We start from the raw sequence: 24003 nt of genomic DNA on the forward strand, positions 1-24003 counted from the left end.
GCAGGTAAACATTACATGTTGACTAATAGAATAAGTCAAACAGTTACTTTTCTACATAAGCATACAGCCAATATAGAATTCATAATTAACTTTTGATCAATGCATTTGGATTATGAGGAGAAGCAGGAATAGGATAGGTAAAAACAACAGAAAGAATACTGGCAAACACCAAACAGTAACACCCCTCCAACAACCCTGAATCTAACAGCTGTGCTACTGTACTCCTCCCACTGCAGATATATTAAATATTTACTGATGTCATAATACTCATTCATCAATTAATTATTTTTCACTGCCTGCAAAGAGTCAGCAGTGTTCAAGTTGGTGACAAATTGTTGGAAAAAGTCACATTTACTCTGCAAGTGTACCTCGATAAGACATTAGGACAGATGGGTCTGCCAATATTTCTCTGACCACGTTCTTTCATTCTCTGTTTTGTTGACAAGATTAGAAAGTTTTAATAAAGATGCTGCTGAAAAAAAACCTTACTAGAGTTCTGTTGACTGCTGAAGAACCAGCATATGATTCATATATATTCCATATCTACACCATTCATTAGCCATTCTTGCTATGTACAAACAGGCATTATTGTTCTGGGGCCCCACCCTGACCCCAGGAGAGCTTGCACTGTGGGAATCCAAGCCAACACCAAGTGTGTACTCATGCTTCCATGTAAACTTCCATGCATTATGGACCGTGTGTTCTGAGGGTCACATCTGTTTGGAAGCCTATGGCATTCAGTCTAATCTCAGACTTCACAATGGACACATGAGACTGATCGCCTGGATGTGGCGTATACAGTCGCATGAGCACACAGCATTGTGAAGACTGCTTCATCAATCAATCAATCAATCAATCAATCAATCAATCAATCAATCAATCAATCAATCAATCAATCAATCAATCAATCAATCAATCAATCAATCAATCAGTCTTTATTCCAAACACAAGGTTGGTCCATGGTAGAGTAAAAGGAAGGAAACACATACAAAAAGATAAATAAGATAGTAGGTTCTAACCCCCCCCCCCCCCCCCCCCCCCAAAAACAAAACAAAAACAAAAAGCATCACGATACTGTTCATCGAGTCACTAATAAATGATGACGCTAGTGATTCCACAATCTCGAGGTAAATCTGAGGGTACTTGGTGCGGGGTTTACTAAAACTGCAATTATGCCATTGAATGACACAGATAGCCTAGACATACACCTGTACATAAGGTTTCAATAACTAGACCTATGCTGATAGAAGTACTGATAGACAGGTTTTGTTCCTGCTGCCATCCCAATGTATATGGCTTATGCTATAAGCGAACAACAATGTCTGCTTTTAAGGCTGGGGCTGTTGAGGTTTTTTGACTTTCTGAGTCAAAAAAGATGACCTGGTGGGTTTTCCAGCCAGGACAGTAAAAGTGTTGTTTCAGCGACCATCTGTGAAACGAGACGCTTTCAGGCATCAAATGAAAAAAAAAGTAAAAATTCCAACTAAATGAAAACTGAATTATGGTTACATTCTCTGGCTTTAAATGCTGCATGAAAAAAAAAATCAGCTCTATTTAATTGGTTTGTGTAACTATTTTTTCAGCTGAGCTGGTGAAATCATTTTGTTCCAGGAATGGTTGAAGGCCTAATACAGTGTGAATTAATTAATTAATTATCATCATATTAACATATGCTTTTTCAAAATGTCTCATTTTAAAATAATGCATGAAAACACATGGTTGTGTCTAATGTTTAATAAAAATGTTTAATGACTTCAAAAACTACCAAAATTTGCCTGAGGAAATAAAGCGGTACCTCAAAAGAATTCATTTGTTCTGACTTCAAAGTCAAAATGAAAAGCATGATTAAAGTTCTTTTGAATGTGTATTACACTCACTTGCCACTTTATTATTTAAAAATAATGTTCAATTGCTTGTTAACTCAAAAAGTATATTAGCCAAACACATGACAGCAGCACAATGGATTTGGGCACCTAGGTTTGGTGAGAATGACTTGCTAAGTTCAAAGTCAGCATCAGAATAGGGATGAAAGGAGATTTTAGTGTTTAAATATGGCCTGGTTGTTGATCCCGATGGGCTGGTCTGAGCATCTCACAAACTGCTGATTTACAGGGATTGTAACTCCCAGCTTTCTCTTTGGTTTGTATTGAAAAAAGAAAACATCTATTGCGTGCCAGTTATGTTGAATTTAGGGTCTGCTCAGTGTCAAACCACAGCTGGTCGGTCATATTGAGCCAAGTTCTGCTAGAAGTATCTTCCTCTGGCTACACGCATTCTCAGTATGAGGGATTGCTCCAAAGTTAATCTTCTATACCATCAACTCTAGAGATCAATTTAATTTTCCTTTTGACACAACCTCTCTAGTTGGTCCAAGAACCTTGTTAATCTTTTTTTTTTTTCAGCTCAACCCACACATTTTCTAGAAGATTTAGGTCTGTGGACTGAGATGATTATTGAAGGTTGATTTTGTTTGGTGACCATATGTTTTGAATCTATATCCTGCTGAAAGTTCCTGTGATGAGCCTAGTCAAGTTGACTGTAAAGGTCTACCTGATTTACATTTCAATTATCCCAGTATTTCATAGATTTTAATCACACCACATGCTCCAAAAAGACTCCCAGGATCTTTGGAAACAAAACGGACCCATAGCATCATGGATTCTCCGTCGTACTTGAAATGCTCATGGCCCCCACTTATAATTTCTTTGTTTCCCTCAACACTCACCTGGGGTTGTTCTATACCAAAAAGCTTAATCTTAGTCTCATCTAATCAAAGCACATAATTATAGTTAAAGTTCCTGCTGTTTTATCAAACACCATTGTTTTTGATGGAACGACAGAAAAGGCCTTTTCCATGGAGTTTTATCATTTTAGCTGTAATTGATCCTGCAAAGCCATTACTGTGCTACTATAGAACAAGGCAGCAGCAGCAAGTGAAAGCCTTGATGACCTGTCCTCAAATACTGAGGAAGCATCTTGCATGTTAAAGATCAGGGACTTTAGTTCTGTCCCTTGGTAGACCAGGCTGTTGTTTGCTTTGATGTGATACAGTCTAGGTCTGTCTCTTATAACCAGAAGTGTGCATTGATGACAATGGCATGACAGCCCTGCAGTCCTACACCAAATGTTCCATCTAAGAAGCTCCCTGGTTTGACAAGTCTTGGGAGTGGAATGAGCGGCTGAGATCTCTCGAGAGCTGTGTGTAAGTAAACAGACACACCTTCATCGAAACGCTCCCTTTCTAGCTCAACCAGTGCTGCTTCTACTTTATCTCCAGACAGGAGCTACAGCGACGTCCTGGAATCCATCGACAAAAAGCTAACCAGCCTGGATGCCCGTCTCGCCTTGGTAGAAGTCCTACATAATGAGTTTCACGCCCTGAGAGAGTCGGTGGAATACAGCCAAGCGCAGCTAGCCTCAATTACCGCTGAGAATGAAGCACTGAGGGTGGAAGTCACAAAGCTCACCGAGGGGATGATCCAGCTGTCCGGTGAAAATAGGAAGATGAAAAAATCCATTCTGGACATTCAGTCGCAAAGTATGAGAGATAACCTCGTCTTTGCAGGCATCCCGGAGCAGCAGGAGGAGGATCCCGAGGTGACAATCCGTGAGTTCCTCCAGCAGAAGCTGAAAATCCCGGCGGATCAGGTAAAAAACATCACCTTTCATTGGGTTCACCGGCTCAGGGGTAAGAAGCCTGAAAAAATCTGTCCTCGTCCGATTGTAGCTAAATTTGAGCATTATAAACAAAAAGAGCAGGTCAGATGTCTATGTATAACTATTTTTCTGGGGGGCATGCACTTTTCAACTTCTCACTCACACCTATGATGAATGTAAAGTTTGTGACATGGAATGTGCATGGAGATGGCACCAGAGAGAAAAAGTTAAAGATCTTTAACCAGCTTACAAGATTTAAGGCAGATGTTGTCTTATTGCAAGAAACCCACAAATCAGCAACAACTGTAAGTGATCTTAACTCACCTGAGTTCCCTAATGTGTTTGCTGCCGGCTATAACTCTAGACAGAGAGGAGTAGCAATTTTAATCCACAAAAACGTTAGTTTTGCAATATTAGACAACATTATTGATCCTGAAGGTAGATTCATAATAATTAAAATATCTATTCATAAACAAAAGTTATGTATTGTCAGTATATATGGTCCAAATGTTGATGACCCCTCATTCTTCCACAAACTCTTCCATGCACTTTCTAATACAACTAATACAATACAAAATCCTTCACAGAGTACACTATACAGGTCAAAGATTATTCAAGATGGGTTTTGCACAATCTAATATCTGTCCACAGTGCACAGGCAATCAAACTGATAATTATATTCATGCGTTATGGTTATGCACATCTGTTCAGAGGTTCTGGGCACAGATATGTAAGGACTTGTCAAAGTGCCTGAGTTGTAAAATTTCACCTTTGCCATCAGTTTGCTTGCTGTGTAACTTTGAGGAAAGCTCTCTGGAAAAAAAATGTAGTTTGCATGGTTTTCACTGCCTTATGTATCGCAAAGAAAACTATCCTCATGAATTGGAAAAGTTAGGAAAATCTCAGTATCAATCAGTATAGAGATCTTTTGTTGGATCATATTAATCTTGAGACAGCATCCGCATCAGATCGATCTCTCTGGGCACCTTTGATCGGCTCCATCACTTGGAGGTTCCACTTCAGCGTAGCTGGCTGCCGGCGGAGCCCATGGGCTCGTCCCCGCGGCTCCTGGGGCTTCCTCAGTGCCATCTCTTCTCTTCTCTCTTGGTGGGGGGCAGATTTCCTGTGTTGGCCCCTTTTGGGCGTCCTTGCTTTGGGGGTCCCTTTGGGCGTCTGGGGTTTTGGGTCCCCAGGCGCCTGCCTCGGTGCTCTGGGGGGACGGGTCTTTGGCTCTTCACCACCACTACTGAGCATTTTCTTTTGGATAAACTTTACATACACAAGTGCAGTCTCACAAATAACTACAGGTAATGGGTTCCAGATACTTAGAGATTCACTTCTATACAGAAAGCCCATATTTTTTAACTTCAGCTACCACATTATACATGTCAGATTAAATAATAATACATATAATTCAGCAATGGTATCAAGGTGTTACTTTATTGTATCTCTTATATTACATCCGTAGGTTGTGCTGTTCTTTTTACATCTCTCTTTGCAGGTGATGAAGCAGACTGAAGATGTTTTATCATTCTCTCCCTTTTATCTTCTCTTTCTTTCACCTTTTCTTTTTTTCTTTTTCTTCTTGTTCTTCCTTTCCTCTCCTACTTACCCATTGTAGTGTCCATATAATTTGAGATATTCCCTGCATGAATCATAATAAAACTATTTACAAGCATAAATCAAGCGGAGCACTATGGCGAAAGCCGTACTGCTCTACTTGTGAAAGTCAAATCTGTCGAGCTCTATTTGGCATTAAGACAACAATTCTTATTGCCACATTGCCAGACAGGACACTGGGGAAAGAAAAAAAAAAAAAAAAAAAAAGAAGCTCATTGGTTTGCTTCAGTTTGTAAATGCTCGATTTCTGCTCTGACTGCCGCAGCATATTGCTATTTTGCACCACACATGAATACTTAAGTGCCTTTTAGCTCTCAGCAAGCATATATTGGTGAAAATTGAAACCTTTTTTTCTAGGTGTATGCCCGAGGGAGTGGAGTTGTCAGTTATCCACAAGATCTCACATTCTTTTAATTTATTGCTGCTCTAGTAGTTTGTTAGGGATTTTATTGCAGCTACTATCGAAAAAGTTATAGTTTTTCACATTATGCAGAGTCTCCATGTCCTACTTGTAAAGCGTCATGATGTTTTCAGGTAATTTGACTAAAGACAAATAGAAGCACGCACATAATGCCATAAAGATAACCACTAGTGTCAATTTTAAATTTCAAGTCAGCAGATAGAGAAAAAAACAAAACAAGTGGAAACATTTAGTTCTTTGGTGAAGTTTGACTCATCCTGCCATGAAAAAAACATCCCAATAGAAAGCATGAACTATGTTTAAATTTAAGATGAAGATGCTTGCTGACACTCCAACCTTTACTGGAGAACAGGTCAGGGTTAGGTACCCTCTGGACTGCAGAGGAGGCAGCTTTGATTCAGACTGGAATTAAAATATGTCATGCTGAATTTTTTTTCTCTGTTCTTTTCAGTCCTTATGTGGATTCTGGAAAAACCAAGACACTAAAATCACCAACACCTTTTTTCTATGATACTTTGAACTCATTCTAAGGTGAACATAAATGTCTGTGGCATAAATGTTTACAGACTAAACTAATACTTGGTTGAAGCATCTTTTAATTCAATTTCAGAATTTAGACTTCACACCTGCCATCAGTTCTAGTGACTCCGATTAAGCAAAAATGAAATCCAGCTCCACTAGTAGCATTTTCCTGACATGTATTCATCTCTGTCCTTCAGCTGAACCCATGTTTTCCAGACAGGTTAAATAATATTATATTATTACGGGATCAAACAAACTAGCTGTAATAAATCAGCCAAGAGAAGAGAACAAATAAAAAAGGACAGCACCAGATTGTCATGGCTCTAGTTGAGACTCTTATGCAGACAGCAACTTCTGACACCAGAGCAGGTTCAAAGGGCTGGAAATGAAAGGCTTGATCTGGGAGACTTGGAAGATTGAATGGACACGTAGATGGGAAGGGAGCTTGAGATGGACAGTAGAAAAGCAGATAACGGCATTGATCAGATACGTCCCAAGGAATCTGGGGGAGATCTTACAATAGGCTTTCAATGGAAAATTCTTGGAACATAACAAACCCTGCACAGGAGAGTATGTGGATACAGGGGCATGTTTACGATCAGCCAGTCTCTTGTTTTGCATGGAGGTTTTGGTCTGATTCCAGATTCTGTGTCAGGTTTGGAGGTGACATCGGAGAGAGGGGATGACCGAGTCAGGGACGGTTGTAGGAAAACGAGATGGCTGGTAACCAGGAATGCTTCAAATGGAGAAACGTGAGAGTTGTCTGCATACTCTATTCAGGGAAGGTGTGTGCTCCAGGAGGTGGTATTCCAGATGCAGATGCAGCGAAGGGCGTTTTCTATTTCTTGGTTCAGGCGTTCACACTGTCCGTTGGTTTGTGAATAAAACCCAGAAGATAAGCGGGGTTTAGCACCCAAAGTGGAACAGAAGTCTCTCCAGACTTGTGGGATAAACCGGGGACCTTGGTCCCAACAATATAAGAGATCTTGTTGCCGTCACTAGGGAAGGATTGAGGGCACCGCCGAAAAATTAAGGTGCATTGCATCAAAAAGCCTCTACACTTACCTAGTTCACCTGAAAAGGTTTCCAGAGTGGGTGAGGCAACATTGTGGAACGTCTGCAGTGCGGAAGTGGAAGGAGGACCAGGAACAGAGGCAGACTGGGAACAAGAAGGAACATTCGTGGTTTGTAATAAGTCACTGAAATTCTGAACATTGATGCTTGTTGCTGAGCCAACGTCTGAATGCTGGAATCATTTTTACCCCGAAGGATATCCTGTTCAGATAAGGCTGCCCATAACTGTGCCACAGAGTCAGGGTAGCCAGAGGATTCTGTCATGACTTTAGTAGAGATTCTTATGCAGGCAGCAACTAATGACACCAGAGCAGGTTCAAAGACTTTATTAGTAAGACTACTGAAGAGATTCAGCGGCACCGGGCAGGGGTTCCAGGTCTGGAGCGACACCGATGGAAGAGCCAATGATTAATCCAAAAATATGGAGTTAGCTAACTTTGTTATACTCTGGACGAATTCCTGGGGGAGTTGATCTGTAGGAGTGGTGACTTCGGAGCAGAGCATGGCCATTTCTCCAGGAACGAATGGTGGTGGAGGGTGGACAGGCAGCTGATTGGACATGCTCGGTAAGCACTTACAAGGACATGAAAGAAAGAGCAGAGAGGAAGTCTGGGAGACAAGATGCAAAGTGAACCTTCAGCAAGCCAGGGGACTGGAACTGCGAGGGAGGAACAAGCTCAGTTAAGCTAAGGAACAAATTGACAAGTAGCACACTTGACACACACTCCGTAGGCCAGTTTACCACACTGGGTGAGAAAATCCTCTGGTGTCTGCCTCACAGAAACTGCTCCTTCTTAAAGGCTGCTCCTGATTGTAAGTAATGAGCACCAGCTGGATCCCATCCTGATAGCCTGAAGAAAATAGGAGAACCACACCCATACAGCCCTGGAGACCTAACACAAATCATAGCATAATAAAGGCAGTCACCAATAATTGGAGAATTAATGGAACAACAGGAAAAGCACAAAAACTCGACATTCCTCCATAACTGTTGAAAAAGTGCTCAGGGAGGCTACCAAGAGTTCAACAGCAAGAGTGTAGGAGCTGCAGGAATTTCCAACAAGTACTGGTTATGTTCTAAACTTGACAAGAATTCGTATGTCAGGACTAGGGAGTAACCCAAGACAGGAGCATCTTCCTTCATAGAAAACATTCATGCTTGGCTAAATTCTCCCAAAACCTTGCAGAAAAACATGTTATGATGTGGTGAAAAACCGCAGGAACATTCAGCCACAACCCTAAAAAGGTGTAGATGGTCCAAACCAAGACAGTGCATTACAAAAGAATGCCATACCCACAATACAATGTGATGCTGGCACCATCATGTTCCACGGTGACTTATCCTCAGATGGAGCTAGATGTTTTGTCAAAGTAGTAGAAGACATATTTAATTGAAAAGATTCCATACCCTTTAATGTTTCATAAGATTCATGAGAAACTATAACAATAAAAAACACATTTATGAGCCAAATTTCAGATTAAACAAATAATCAGAGAACTTCCTTTTGTAATAACTAGCTTCTTCAGCCTTCAAAGTTACGCTCAAAAACTTAAATAAAACTTTCAGAAGTAGATTTTACAATCTCACTTTCAATCAGTAAATGAGACATTACTTTATCTACCAGTACAGATATTAAATACTGGTGTAAAGTTTGCACACAGGCTTTTAGAATGACCCAAAATACCAACCTTCAGCTTATACAATTCAAAATCCTTTATAGACCATATGACACAGTACAGAGGATTTTCCAAATGGTGGGTAAGAGTGCTGTGGTTGATGCATGGTGTCAAAGGCTGCAGTAAGGTCACTCATGTCTAGTCTTTGTGGTAAAAGCTATCAGTGAATGCCACCTGTTCCTGTTGGACACAGCTCTTAAAATGTGTTATTTTAACTACCACTATTTTCCTTGCTCACTGTTGTGTTGCCATGGCTGGTGAGTTGATTTTCAATGGACACGACAGTGTTTTCCCTTTTTTCATTAAATTGGCCCCATGCTTCTGACGTTTATCTTTTTCTTGGATTTTCTCCTAGTTTCTGACCTGCACACAATACCAATAATGTGGCATAAGCTTGATATGTGACAGTAACATTTGTCACTGTAAGGCACGATAGACAAAAAAAGCATAAAGTAAATCAAATACAACAATAAACCAAGACCATTATGTGAGGCAGTTTTTCTGTAAGCAAGTTATATGCTCAATGAGTAATGTTGGTGCTGCTGAAAGCAGCTTAAATTGTGAAACCATGCAGGACTGTTAGAATTTCAATATGTATGGACGTTTTTGTTATTTTATCTTGATTAGTGCTCTGCTGGCATTGCCTTTTCTTTTAACCCATGTCCATTTTTAATGCTACATTCATGTTTATGTGGAGTTGCACCGGAGATAAGATAACAATTCCTTGAATGTCCCACAATGGGGAAATTCAAGTGTGCCAGTGGCAAACACACAAAATTACTAGTGATTCAGAATGGAAAAAAAGAAGAATCCAAGAAAAATAAACTGTCTAATCTAAAGTTAGCTCTAGAGAAAAAATACCAAGAGTAGAATATATGGGTAAATATCAGACTAAATATTGACCAAAGGAACAACAAAGTTATGTGGTAGTGGAAGAAAAATAACTCCAGCCTATTTACCTAACACACAGCAATAGAATATGCAACATTTCCATATGTACAATTGTGTAACGTACCAAGCTGGTTCTAAAAAGAAAGTGGAAGGTTTTGGAGAAAACTAATGACATGGATAGGGCAATGACATCACATTTTTCCCAAGACAGTCGGTTTCCCGGCTGGTCAGACAGGAAGAGTACAAATTACACTGGCAACAACCGCAATACTAATCATCTTGGAAGATCACGACGTCCCAGGAGTTTCATTTCTACCTGCTTCTATGAAGAAACCAAACAACCAACCAGATGCCAGAGCATCTGGTTGGTTGAAATGTAGATGCCTCAAAAGAAAGAAGAAAGAAAGCAGTATTACTAGAAAGGAAGGAGAGGCTGACCTCTCCTCTCTCCCAACAAATCAAACTCGGGGAAGAAACTCACTGAATGTGTGTAGAATTACAGCTAAAACTAAGAAAAAAATACATGTATTATTGCAGGCCTATGTTTAAATTTATTATTAAGCCTAAAAACAATTATCCTGTCAGTCATTCACACACACACTGCAATTGTAAACTGATAATCTGAGTGGAGTTGTAGAGCAAAGGAAAATTTAAAGTATCAAAGCTGACTGTAGCCTAATGCCACACACACACACACACACACACACACACACACACACACATATATATATATATATATATATATATATATATATATATATATATATATATATATATATATATATATATAGATATATAGATATAGATATAGATTGATAAATAGACAGATAAATTGGACCCCTTTATCTTGTAAAGTGCATGGAGCTGATATTTGTTGTGAATTGGTTCTGTATAAATAAATTGTATTGAACAGTGTTTCATTAAAATGTGTTTTACATGAAATTTAAACAACATGACCTGGTCAAGGATAACGCATAGGCTCTGCATTATTACCAGGGGCCTAATTAATGCCACGCAGAGGAAGAAGCAGGCTGATATCTGAAAAATGTGTGTATTCTTTTTTGAAAAAGCAACAATAGTGATAGTAATAAAAAACAGGCATGCAACAAATAAAACAGACGTGTGAAATGAGTGAAATGTACAGTTTCTCCCCAGGTGGTTGTTGGGTGCATTATTTTCCCCTCATGGACTCACGTTTTATCTAGGTCACTGCATCACTGTGAGCAGCTCAGTTTATCCTTCCACACAGACCAGGTATTTTTTGGATGTTCGGCCCACCCTGGTTTCCTGGTCAATATCAAAGGCCTGTAATGCACTGAACCAGAAGACCCAGAATTCCACCAGACAATACAAGTGACGTTTAAAGACAGTTTATTGGATATTAAACTGTTGCAGGTACCAGGGATCCTCAGCGTCAAGGACAGGAACCACTGGAAGTTGAGAGGACAGGTTAGTGACCAGATACTTTGCGGGATGTAACAGTCACAGATTTTATGGTCACTAACCTTCTCACGATCCAGGGTCAGGCAGGGAAGAGGAGAGGTAGTTCCAGATAGTAGGGAACAATGCTGGTGATCTTCCAGATTGATCAGGAATCTGGTCATGAAAACTCTGCTTGAGTCTCTCCTGAGACTGGTCAGAGTTCGGTGGCCGGGAGACAGGCGATGGGTCAGAACCGTGATGACAGACACCGGCAGGATGATCAGTGGGACAAACCAAAGTCGGAAAACAGGTCCAGGGTCAGAGCCAGGTGATCCGACATGCAGGGAAAATCCGAAGCAGAATCCAAAGGCAGGGTCAGGGCACGGAAACCGGTCAGGCAACAGGCAGGCAATCAGGTCCGACAGGGGCAAGGCAGAATCAGAAAATCCGAAGACAAAACAGGTCAGGTAACAGGCAGGGATACAGGAAAAACCGCTGGACTAAACTCAAAGGCTTGTAATAATCTGGCACTAGTGACTGGTCTGGGGGCTAGTTATATAGTCAGAGTTGCAGGTGAATCAGGTGAAGACTAATGAGAACGGGGCGGAGCTGTGTAGGTGTGTCAGATGGAGAATCAGACCAGCACTAGTGTCAAGATCATGACAAGGCCCTCAGTTCCAGTAAATACGCAAGAGTATATGTTGCCTTGCTGTTTTGCAGATTTATGTCTTTCCAAGTCCTGAGGAATTAAACTCCGTAAGGTAAACCGTTCATCAACACCAATTTTTGAAATCACTCCTTCAGAGTCATTCTGCAAGCATAATTGATTACAAAAATAAAATAAAAACAACAACAACAGCAATACTAATATTATAATATAATATATGAAGTCATTGATATTGTAATGATTACTGCTGGTGAACCCGATATTCAGCCAGACACAGATAAACGTTTAAAAGGTTTATTGTGATGATGAGTAGTGGCGGGTGAGGCAGGCAAGCAGAAACAGAAGTGGCAGATGAGTTATGGCTGAAGGTACAGGCAGGCAAGGATGAGCAGGAGACCAGAGGATGCAGGTAGATAAAGACCACAACAGGCGAAGTAGACCAGGGAACCACCAGAACGGGCAGATCAAGCAACTGGAACTCATAGAGAAACTGTCAGAACTGCAGCACGCAGACACAGGCAACCTTAACAAAGAGTCCAACTGGTTGAGCACACAGGATCTGGTGGAACAGGGTACATCACACTGGGTGATCCGACACGAGAAGAGAAGTGACAAGACGTTCTGGCAGGGATGAGTTGGCTGAGGCAGGTATATGTAGGCTGGTGAACAGGTGACAAGAGTTGAATCTAATTACTGGCAGCAGGTGGAGCTGATGTGGGCTAATAGGGGGTTTTCAGCTGACGTCACGCTCACGTGACTACTCAGCGCGTCCGCCATATTGGGTGGCAGTCGTTTCGCACCGTTGACCTGCATTGTATGACGCCTTAGGCAGTATTGGAAGTGAACAATGGGGAAAACGTGTTTAATGGTTGGTTGCACGGCCCGTGGAGGTGGAGATCAACGCTCTATCTATCGCCTACCAGCCGTAATAGTGAATCAATGTGAAAAAACAAAACAGCTGTCTGAACAACGCCGTCACCTATGGCTGACACGGATATCCAGGTCCGATTTGGACGGTGTTAAGCTGGAATACGCCAGAGTCTGCGGTGCTCACTTTGTCACAGGTAATTAACTGTTAAGTATTTAAAACATGTAAGAAGAATATATTAATAATAGGGCTTGGGCGTTATGACTTATTACTTTCCGCGGCTGTCGTGTTGACTGCCTCCGCCCCCTCTACTGCCTATTACTACCGCATACTGTACTCCCTCTCTCAGCCGTGTTTTAATTTGATTAATTTCACCTTAACTTGATTTCAACCATGGTAAACCGTTGCTGTATTGTGGGCTGTAACAGCGCAAAACATGATCGCCATGGGAAAAACATAGAAACAGATTAATTTTCCACCGCTTTCCTGCCTGGAGGCGCAACCACGGAGAACAACTGTTAGTGATAACAAAGAGTCGTCGGCTCGCTTGGATCGCGGCTGTAAGTCGACCGAACATAACTTTCCACAGTATCCCGATGTCAATGAGAGTGTGTTCTAAACGTTTGAAACACATAGCAGCTAGTTAAAAGTACATTACATGTGTGAGTGGTTGTTAGCGCTAACGGTTAGCATGAGCCAGAGCCCGGCTGAGCGCAGCTTACCTTTGAACGAGTTACATAGATAAAGAGATCGTCGGCTCGCTTGGATCGCGGCTGTAAGACCGATCATAACTTTCCACAGTATCCCGATGTCAATGAGAGTGTGTTCTAAACGTTTGAAACACATAGCAGCAAGTTAAAAGTACATTACATGCGCGAGTGGTTGTTAGCACTGGCGGTTAGCAGCTACTAAACTAGCATGGGCCAGAGCCCGTCTGAACGCAGCTTACCTTTGAACGAGTTGCTGTGTTCCCACTGTTTGCTGGCTTTATGATCTGCAGCTCCTACCGGCGCCAATACGGTAAATACAACTTAATTTTGCACTGGTCATTGTTCTGCTTAAATAATTAAAGCCGCGAGCTTTAATTGCACCGATGTGTTGCACCGCCCGCCGCCGGCGGGCGGTGCAACACATTTGCAACACATTTGCGTCGGATTGTTTACAATCATCGACGCCGATGTGTTGCACCGCCCGCCGCCGGCGGGCGGTGCAACACATTTGCAACACATTTGCGTCGGATTGTTTACATTTTTACCATCTTATTAAAACTCACCCGTCCACGTATGATGGCGATTTCCTTGATGTACATAACCAGATGTGAACTGGTTGTGAGCCTCTAGATCCTTGTAAGCTCTCATTTCCTCAAGAGTGTGCAGAGGGTTTTCACTGAACACCAGGTAATGCACTATGTCGCCGTGCTCTACATTTGGCCAATCATCTGGATTACGGCTAAACAAGGCACCGTGGAGGGCATAGGAGTCCATATGGTCGATCACGGAACATTTCCTCAGATATACGTCCTTATCTGGTCGCTCTAGCGTGCTGGCGTACTTATCCATTCGCAATACGATAATACATGTAAGACAACTAGAGATAAGGAAGTGTGCCACCCAATATGGCGGACCGGAAGTTGGCCAGTGACGTCAGTGAAAACACCCTATTGACTGGGGCAGAGCTGATAGGATAGTGGCTGAGAGGTGAAAGCTGATCCAAGAAAAGTCCAAAATACACAAATAAAAACCTAAACCATGACAGATATGTAAGAATGAGATAAGTCACAATACCAGCAATACTAATCATAAAAATATGCAACATTAAGTATTATAATTATAGATAATCATAATCATTCATAACAAGAATAATAAATCAAAATAGTAAAAACTAAATATAATAATATTAAGTATAAAAACAATAACGGCTTAGTGATAAGAAATACATAAATCAATAAAATGTAAATTATCATGGCACAATAAATTTGTCTTCCTCCCACTCCTTTTCGAGCACCATTGTTGTTTTTGTTTGTTTGTTTGTATGTATAATATGCACTATTTATAATAATCATCTTGTGATCTGGGATATATCAATACAGAATATACAGTACTTAAGATCTATATCTATCTACATATATTTATTATTTATTTATATATATATATATATATATATATATATATATATATATATATATATATATATTTTATTTTTTTTTTTTTCTTCAATCCAGTGGGGGTTGTTGTTCAATGAACAACGTATTTATTTGTGCATGGCTTGAAATAATGAATGAATGAATAAATGAATCAACCAACCAATCAATCAATCAATCAATCAATCAATCAATCAATCAATCAATCAATCAATCAATCAATCAATCAATCAATCAATCAATCAATCAATCAATCAATCAATCAATCAATCAAAAACTTTCAGTAGGGTAATAACCCTAAACATACAGACAGAGTTACAAGGAATAGTTTAGATAAAAGCAAAACGGGACGCTACAAAGTGTTTACCCGTAAGAGTTAAAAACAAGAATACCACACTTTTCAGATTATTAATTGCAAAAACCTTTCTAAACCCTTAATCATTTACTAATGTTCTACTAATGTTCTACTACATCCGTACATTCAAAGCCATCTAAAGACAATTACAAAGTTGACCTTCTATCACCTTAGGAATTTTGCAAAACCAATCCATGCGTTTATCATTAGTTGAATTGAATTGCCAAAAAAGTCGACCAGACAGCTGCAGCTGATCCATAACGCTGCTGTCCACATCCTCACTAAGACTAAGAAAGTAGAGCACATCACCCCAGTTCTAAAGACCTTCCACTGGCTCCCTGTATCTCAGAGAATAGACCTTAAAATACTTCTGTTAATCTATAAATCATTGAATGGCACAATGACCTTCCCTTGGTCAGCAGACAGGCCTCTTCACTGAAACACATTGAGGTTTTAGTTTTAATGTGACAAAGCCTACTTAACGTCACCTGATATAGATGCTTTTGGATCCTCTCAAAAATATAAACAAACGTAATGTTCTAAAATGAAGTGTTTGGGTTGTTTCGTTAGGTTGTGGTGGTCGGACAGACTGACTAAGATGGAGGTTGTTGGTATTTTGACGTCCTTATCAGAGCCAAGAACTGTGAAACACTCCGAGCACCCAGGCAGACCTCCAGCCTGCATGAGGAGCCGTGGGAGTCTGACAGTCTGCCATCAGAGGGACCAAGAGTAGGAGGACTGTTGAAGGATGGAGACCAGGGGATCTAGACAGTGTATTTATATCCCTCATGTCTCACATCTTACAAATTGATAGACAGGCGAACTAAGAGCTTCTGTCACACACAATTCTCCATGGCAGCATCTCACCCTGCGCTCATCTGTCCCCCAAAGAAAAAAAAGTACATGAAAAATAAAAACTGATCTTCCACATGAGGACATCTTGAAGTTTTGGGGTCAATATTACTCTTTCTGTGTTAGTTATTCCCACCATGAAATATGATGACAGGTTTTGTTAGGAATTAAGAATCAACAAATATGTTGACATAAATTTCTGATCAAGGCTGTGGTGTGGTTCTAGGCATGGGGACTTGCATGTCCCAGGTAACCTTTTGCATCCTCCGCTGCTAAAGTTGTTTGGTCTATATGTTTAGAACTATTTATATTATGATAAACCTCAAGGCAAAACCTTGATCCTCAAGGGGTAAAAGCCAGTCAGGGCTAAAATTAGACCTGCAAACTGAGTGTGAAGCATTGGAGCAGAGCACAACAACCTCGCCTGGGTTTTCATGCTGGATTGGAAGTATAGCCACAAATCCATGCATAACAGGGGTTGGAAGATTTATCAAAATGCAACTCTATATTTGGAAGCTTTCAAATTTACCATACAAGAATAAACCTAAGATGATTATCTGTTAATTATGATAGACCTGGATTTACATGGCAGACGGAAACCATTTTTTCTACGAGCACAAAGGTTTTCCCACCTTCCAGTCTTTTAGGGTGGTGAGTGATGTTCCCCTTGGATCGTTGAAGGCTGTACCATGAGAAAAATTATATGATCAATAAGTCTCACCAGTGCAGTATTCAGCTGTTCCCCAATTCACAGTCATGAAACACTTTGCATTCAAACTGATACAAACAAGCAGGCACTTAGAGAGAGAGACTGTTGTTGCCTAAGAATAGGTAACAGATGGAGGAAATGGTCATCAAGCATGAGGTTGGTGAAGAAATCACAGATCTCTTACGCACGCACGCACGCACGCATGCACGCACGCACGCACCTGTTATGCAAGACTTGTTTCTACAGAAGAGGAACATGTCTGTTGACTTGGGCCACAGCTGTAAATCGTACATGTTCAATTTCCCTTCAGGCATCTGCCTGCTTTACCTCTTTGGTGTTTGTGATTTTCCAAATTGCTACTTGTTGAAGATATAATAGTTCACCTTTTTGGTACAGGCTTTGAAAAAGTAATCATATCAATTCCACAAACTTGGACATCACATTCTGTATATATGCATTCTTGTCTGAACATGCCATATTATCATTTGATAAGCAGTATTCTTCCCTTTCTGGTAAGTTCAGTCTCTTCTGCTTTACACCTTAACTTTAAATTTAGCTTTTTATTCACATTACCTAATCTAGAGTGTAACACTGTGATCCCCAAATTTCCACATTGTGGGACAATAAAGGAATGTCTATTCTATTCTAACCAGAGTAGAAGCCAACATAAAACCCCAAAAAACAGAAATACCTCAGGATTTGTAAAAAATTCAGGGGTTGTGAATACTTTTGCAAGACACACTGTATCAGTGTTATTCACACTTGCCTACAATTCCATTGGCATGGTTTCAGTGTTTCTCTTAAAAACAAAGAAACATCACTATAAATGAGATCTTGAAGGTCAGACCTTGATAAAAATAGCTCTAGGTACAGACACAACCATAAACTATTGAATCTCAAAGGTCTGAAGAAATAATAGGTCAGAAGTCTCAAATGGAGTTCTTGTTTGTTTTGCAGTTTTTCTGAGGATGCTGCTGCCTGTCCTTGAGTTGAATTTGCAGATATGCTCAGACTAGCAGTGATCTGAAATGTGCGCCACATGTTAATATTCATATTCACTACAGGATGTTAAAAATCATTTTACTTGGATGAATTGTCCAATCTATCCTACTGGGTGTAAGGATCAGTACAGATGAATTCAGGAGTGAGAAAAAAAACATTAAATGTGTTTAATGGAAATCCCGAATGGAAGCTCAGGAAATGGATCGCCGCAAGAAGCTCTGTGGGTAAAGATAGCAGAGCTGTGACTGGGGTTCCTTGACAATTCAAAAAGTTAGATAAAGTTCAATCCAAATCACCTGCAATCCTTTAAGGCGATCTGGACTGCAGTGGCTTCATTGATGTCACAGAAGGTGAGGGCTTGGGAGCACAGAAAGTTAAACTGCTCACATGGGGCATGAGGCTTTGACTGGGGCATTCAACAAGTGCTCCTCATCAGTTTGTGAATCCTGAGGCTGATGGCAGCGCAGACAAACAATCCTTTCAAACTGATCCATAGCCAATATCCAAATCCAAGGTTAACAAACAGGCAATGGCCATTCACAGGGAGGCTGAAAAACAATGCTTATCAGAGGGTTCAGGCAGCAATCGTAGGCCAAACTGGACCTGGGTCATTGTCCCAACATCTGATTAACAAAGGGAATCTGTTTTGGGCATGGTCAATCGAAGAGGTCAACAGAACATGAAAAGACACCGGATTTCTATTAGCAAAAATGCGGTCGATAATCTGACAAGGAGGCAGAGACTGAGGTGATCTTAAATAGTCCAGAGTTTATGGGAAGCAGGGAGGCAATCTTATATGGCACAGGTGGACTGTATCAATCTGATTAGTTCAGAGAAGGCAGACGAGACAGTGGTGATCCAAAACATAAGCATTACAAGGAGAACCATGACTCATAACACTGGGTCTCCTTTAAACAGTATCCATCCATCCATCCATCCATCCATCCATCCATCCATCCATCCATCCATCCATCCATCCATCCATCCATCCATCCATCCATCCATCCATCGTCTATATGGGCTTTCCATTGTAGGCATAATAGATACACACAGGACAAAGAACTATGCATGCACACACTCACACCAAAATGCTATCTGGAGATACATATTAACCTAACAGTACTGTGTCTGGGCTGTAGGAGGACGCCTGAATACTTGGACAAAAACTATTCATGCACAGGGAGAACATGGAAACTGCATGCTAAAGGACCACAGATCGGAATCTGAACCCTACATATTTTTGTTGCAAGACAACACTGCTACCTACCCATGCAGCCCCTGACTTCAGGCAGAATGTGCTTTTTTACGTCATGTAGAAGTTTATTAGTAGCACTATATATGGCAATTGAAAAGATACTCTTTGGTACTTCGACTTCCTCCCACAGTCCAGAAACATGACTGTAAGGTTAATTTGTACCCCAGCTCTCGCCCAACGAACGATAGAAATACCCCCCCCCCCCCTTCCCCACCCCCGACCATGCATGGTCAGGTGGCTATTGACAAAACAGCCTATACCACTGCCTAACTCCAGCCATCACCGAGTAAGTGGCTGGGTGTACCTTAGACAGTTAGCTAGTCCATCATTATACAAAGGCAACTAAAAAAAAATATACAATCATCCATTTGTTATTGTGTTTGAGTTATTTTTAATGATGTCTGATTGCTAAAATGTTATTGAAAACCAACTAAAATCTTTCTTCAGGCTTTATGCAGTGTAGAGTTAAGCAACAAGAAACAATGTTCCTCTTAGTATTCATGGGGCCTTTCTCACCATATGAAAGTGGTAACTACTGAGAAGCTGGAAACACACGATTGTCTCTTCTGCATAATACATTTCTGTTACAGAGAGTGGGAGAGTCCAAAAATGAGCTGTACATCTTCAGATATTCTGCTAAAGTTTTCCTCACTCACATGTTGTTGTATATTTCACAGATATCAGTACCTCATTTCAACATTCAAAATTGATCAGACCAATTCATTTATACCTAAATTAAGTCTTCATTTGTGTAAAACATTTGATGACATTGGCTTGATTTCATGGAAAAAGGAAAAACTTGAACCACACAGAAATCAGACCTTTTGTACAGTTTACCCTTTATGACCTGTACTTGTATAGAAGGCCTTCATCATGACATTTGGTTGAGCTGAAACTATTTTTATGCCCCAGGTAATGCTCTTGAGAAACAAAAAAAATTATATGTATGACTCTGAAGCTGTTATTTTTTATTAGACCTGGGCAACAAAAGGATTGCAATATATATCCCGGAATACTTTCTTCAATAGACAGAAGGGATGGATATAGACCTTCAATATACAGATGAGATAAATAGTCAGTTACTAAAGTTGCTCTGCGCTGGACCAATCATGTGGCTCATACAGTTCAGTCCTCTTGAGGTCTTTTGGCAAGTTAAAGTCTGATACAAAGTATTGTGCACTGCAAATTATGTCGAACGTTTGTTCCAACAAAGTTGGGGAATACCATCAATGTGTTTACCCACCTAAACCAGTGTCATGCACTAGAGCATGCAGAACGTAGAACTTTACAATCCCAGACAAAACCGATTGCTCGCCGCCACACACAAATAAAGCTTAAATTGGAGACAACCGGACACATTTGCCCAGTTCTTTCACAAAACGTTTCAACACATGCCTGTACACTGGCAACAATGCACCATAGAATCCACTTTCTCTAGCGTCATGTCTGATGATAAAAACATGGAGGCATTACACCTAATAGTGCCAATGAACATTAAAGATTGTTTAAAATAGTGATTTGCTTTATATGATAATATTGTGATAGGATTTTTTTCCCATATAGCCCAGTTCTTTTTCAGATCCACCCCAAGTACATATCAAATGGAGAATGATCTTATTTGATTAGTGAAGAACTCAGCAAGCTTTTGAAATGAACCAGAATTGAGTGATGAACAGTTTAATGTGGATTATATATACTGCCCAAAAACATTGAAAAAACTCTTAAAAAATACATTAAATTTGGAAAAAAAAAAAACTATTTGATGTACAAGTACAAATCCTGAGTTAAACAAAACATTATTGATAAAATAACATTTTAAAGAATGATTTTTTTCAGTAAAAATCAGTAAACTTTAGAATGCTTGATTTCTTAAAAGAGTCAGAGCTTAGAAAGGTCAGCACAATGATAATGTTATTAATGACCTTAGTGGCAGAAGTGATTGTGCAAAGCTTCTTTCTAAAACCAGATTGATAATTTGAAACACATACAATTTGTTATTAGTTTTTTCTCAAACTTTGGCTAAAATTGAAAGTTTAAAGATTTGCCTGTAGAAATTCAAAACTGAAGGGTCCAGCTGTAAAACACAAGCAGTTTTCCAAATATCAGGAATATAATGTTGAAAGCTTAAAATATTGACATACTGAATTTGCTATTATATCTGCAGCTAGGCATAAAAGATAAGTGGCTAAATTGTCTGGACCGGCTGAGTTTTTAGGATCAAGTGTCCTTAAAGTCTTTTGGATATCCCAAACAGAAAAGGGAGTAAGGAGAACATGTTATCACTTGGCTCCTATTTGATAAATAGTGGTTTAGAAGGCAACGTTTCAGAAGATAATTTTCTAAACAAAGAGGAATTAGTTACGTGATGATATATTTAAAAAGTCTCTTGGAGGAGAGACAAAACATTTCAGCAAAGACGAACCTGTGCAGAGGATCTCCTCAATTCTTTAATATTTTATAGATTTTTCTACCTGGATTATTAGGATGCATCCGGATACATCATAATATGTTCATGAAAACAACTGAGTATCTTCTCTTTGTCTCTCATTTGGGTCGAATCAACAACAATGTGAAAAGGAAGCTCAGATGTGCAATGGGCTATAGAGAGCTTTTATGATTTGCCAAAACCTTCTTGGCTAATTTAGATTGTGTGAAGCAGTTTGTAGTAGCAACACAGGTTAAAATGAATAAAGACCAGTCGCCCTGACGTCTGTGGTTGTGAAATCCTTTGAGCAACTGGTGGGAAAACAGCTGAAGGAATTTACACTTCCTACCCATCCTAAACCATCTTGTCCATCCAGGTTGTGAGCCTAGCGTCCTCCACCAGAAGCTTGCACAGCTCATAGTAGCAGAGTTCCCCTTTCAGTAATTTAATGGTTTAAATAAGCCATTCATGTCTTCTGTTGTGCCCATGGACTGGTGAAGCTGGGAGAACCTTCTTCTGCACAAGAACCATCAGCACCGATGTGTTCCCCCCTTGACTGATCATTCTGTTGTTGGCAAGGTTGATGGGCTGGTCAAGTGGAGCTTAACCTGCTCAAGACTGTGAGGATGACAGTGTGCATCTAGAGAACAACCCGCACACTGCCTCCCATTACTGTCCTCAACAACACTGTCTGCGGTGGCTAACTTCCAGTTCCTAGGAACCACCCTTTCCCGGGGCCTGAGCCGGTCCTCACACATAGTCACTGTTTGGAGAAAGGCCAGCAGAAACTGGACTTTCTGCAGCAACATAAAACGTTTATCCTTCCACAGGAGTTGCTGGTCATCTTTTATACTGTCATTTTTTCAGTCTGTCCTGTGTAGACTTTTACCTAAAGGTCAGCGCTACAGAGCGCTGTGTACTACAACCAGCCGCCACAGAGATAGTTTCTTCCCCAGGCCGTCTCTCCGATGACCGCATTGACCCTTTTCCTATATTGGTAAAAAGCAGGAACAGGCTGAGGAACTGAATAAAATTATTGCTTCATTAATATTCCCCCTACAGTTTTTCCAAAATGTAGGTCATTAGCAAGTTTTTTTCTCTGCTTCATTAATCTGTATTAATGAGCTGTAATTCATTTGATATGGAAGCCTTTTTAAATGACCTCCTATGGAAGCAGTGCTCATTCAGCCTTTCACTATCAATTATGTGATTTAGGCTTTTTCGTGGCTGCTGATGTAGCACATCACACCAGATAATGTCGAGCACTGAGAAGGATGTGATTGTCTCTGAGGAAGTGCCTCCATGGATCTCATACCAGGCAATGCAAGGTCATTGAGCCTAACAGATGAAAGAGTTTGGAGTACGAAAGCTTCTGTGAACTTGGCTTGGCAACACGGACGAGGAAGTCACTGTAGCATGACAGATCTCATGAATTAAACAGTGATCTTATTAACTGGAATGAATCACAAGAGCTTGATTTCTGCAGTTGGCTGTTATCTGCTCATTTCCATCTCTCTTTGTTTTTATTAGCCAAAACAACAGTTTGACCTCACAACAGGGGAAAAAAGCCTCTCCCAGCAGGATGGCATGAGAAGGGTTGCAGCAAAGCAGGATGGGGAAGCAGACAGGGTATCTCTACCAGGACTGTAACACACACACACACACACACACACACACACACACACACACACACACACACACACACACACACACACACACACACACACACACACACACACACACACACACACAGGCCAGATGCATCTCAATTCCAATTAGGTAATGGGAGCCGACAGCAGGCATGAGCAAACGGCACGTGTGCTCGGAGCCAGAGAGGAGGGTAGGACGGATCTCTTCGCGTGGCATTTCAGAGGCTCCTTGACCAAGAGATGAAGGCAGGTGGTTATGCCAGAATCAAAAATTGATAGTAGTGAATCATCTGTGCGGGGGGGGGGGGGGGGGGATAGAGAGAGAGAGAGAGAGAGTAGAAAAAGTGATCCTGATGTAAATGACAAATTGAAGCTGATAGGCTGCGAATAAAGGAGTAGCCAGCTTGAAGGGTGGGAAAGTAATTGATTGTCAGGGTGAGGATTTCCTTTCTCTGTCTTGCATATGACAATTCTGACCCAGCTGGCATCAGACACAAATTCCTGTCACTGTCAGGGGGATAAATGTAGCTGCAGACCTGCGGCTTCAACTTGTAAAAGTGCATCAGCCGTGCACAGGAAGTCACATTTTGAAAATTTACTCACACAGATAAAACGTCAGTCATGCAGCAAGCCAGTCTCTCCCTTCCTCTGTTTCTCTAGAACTACCTCACTTCTAAACACACAAATGCACAGAGAGTAACACAGATAACCCTGAATCCAGAGACAGAATGAGCCCAGTTAATCTGTGTATTATTTTTTTTTCTGCAGGCAAGCTTCATTTTGCACATCTGTCATGC

General features: G+C 40.6%; 1 protein-coding gene across 1 annotated transcript in view; it reads left to right on the plus strand.

The window, feature by feature from the left end:
• Positions 1-3260: 3260 nt before the first annotated feature.
• The window catches only part of igsf9bb (immunoglobulin superfamily, member 9Bb), a 264759-nt gene continuing 244016 nt past the window's right edge, over positions 3261-24003 (plus strand). The window contains exons 1-2 of the mRNA XM_036143535.1: positions 3261-3490; positions 3566-3648. Of these exons, the coding sequence (XP_035999428.1) occupies positions 3475-3490; positions 3566-3648 (99 nt within the window). The 5' untranslated portion in view covers positions 3261-3474. The remainder of the gene's footprint in view (positions 3491-3565; positions 3649-24003) is intronic.

The sequence above is a fragment of the Fundulus heteroclitus genome, chromosome 11 (assembly GCF_011125445.2).
Source record: "Fundulus heteroclitus isolate FHET01 chromosome 11, MU-UCD_Fhet_4.1, whole genome shotgun sequence".
Classification (NCBI taxonomy): Eukaryota; Metazoa; Chordata; class Actinopteri; order Cyprinodontiformes; family Fundulidae; genus Fundulus; species Fundulus heteroclitus.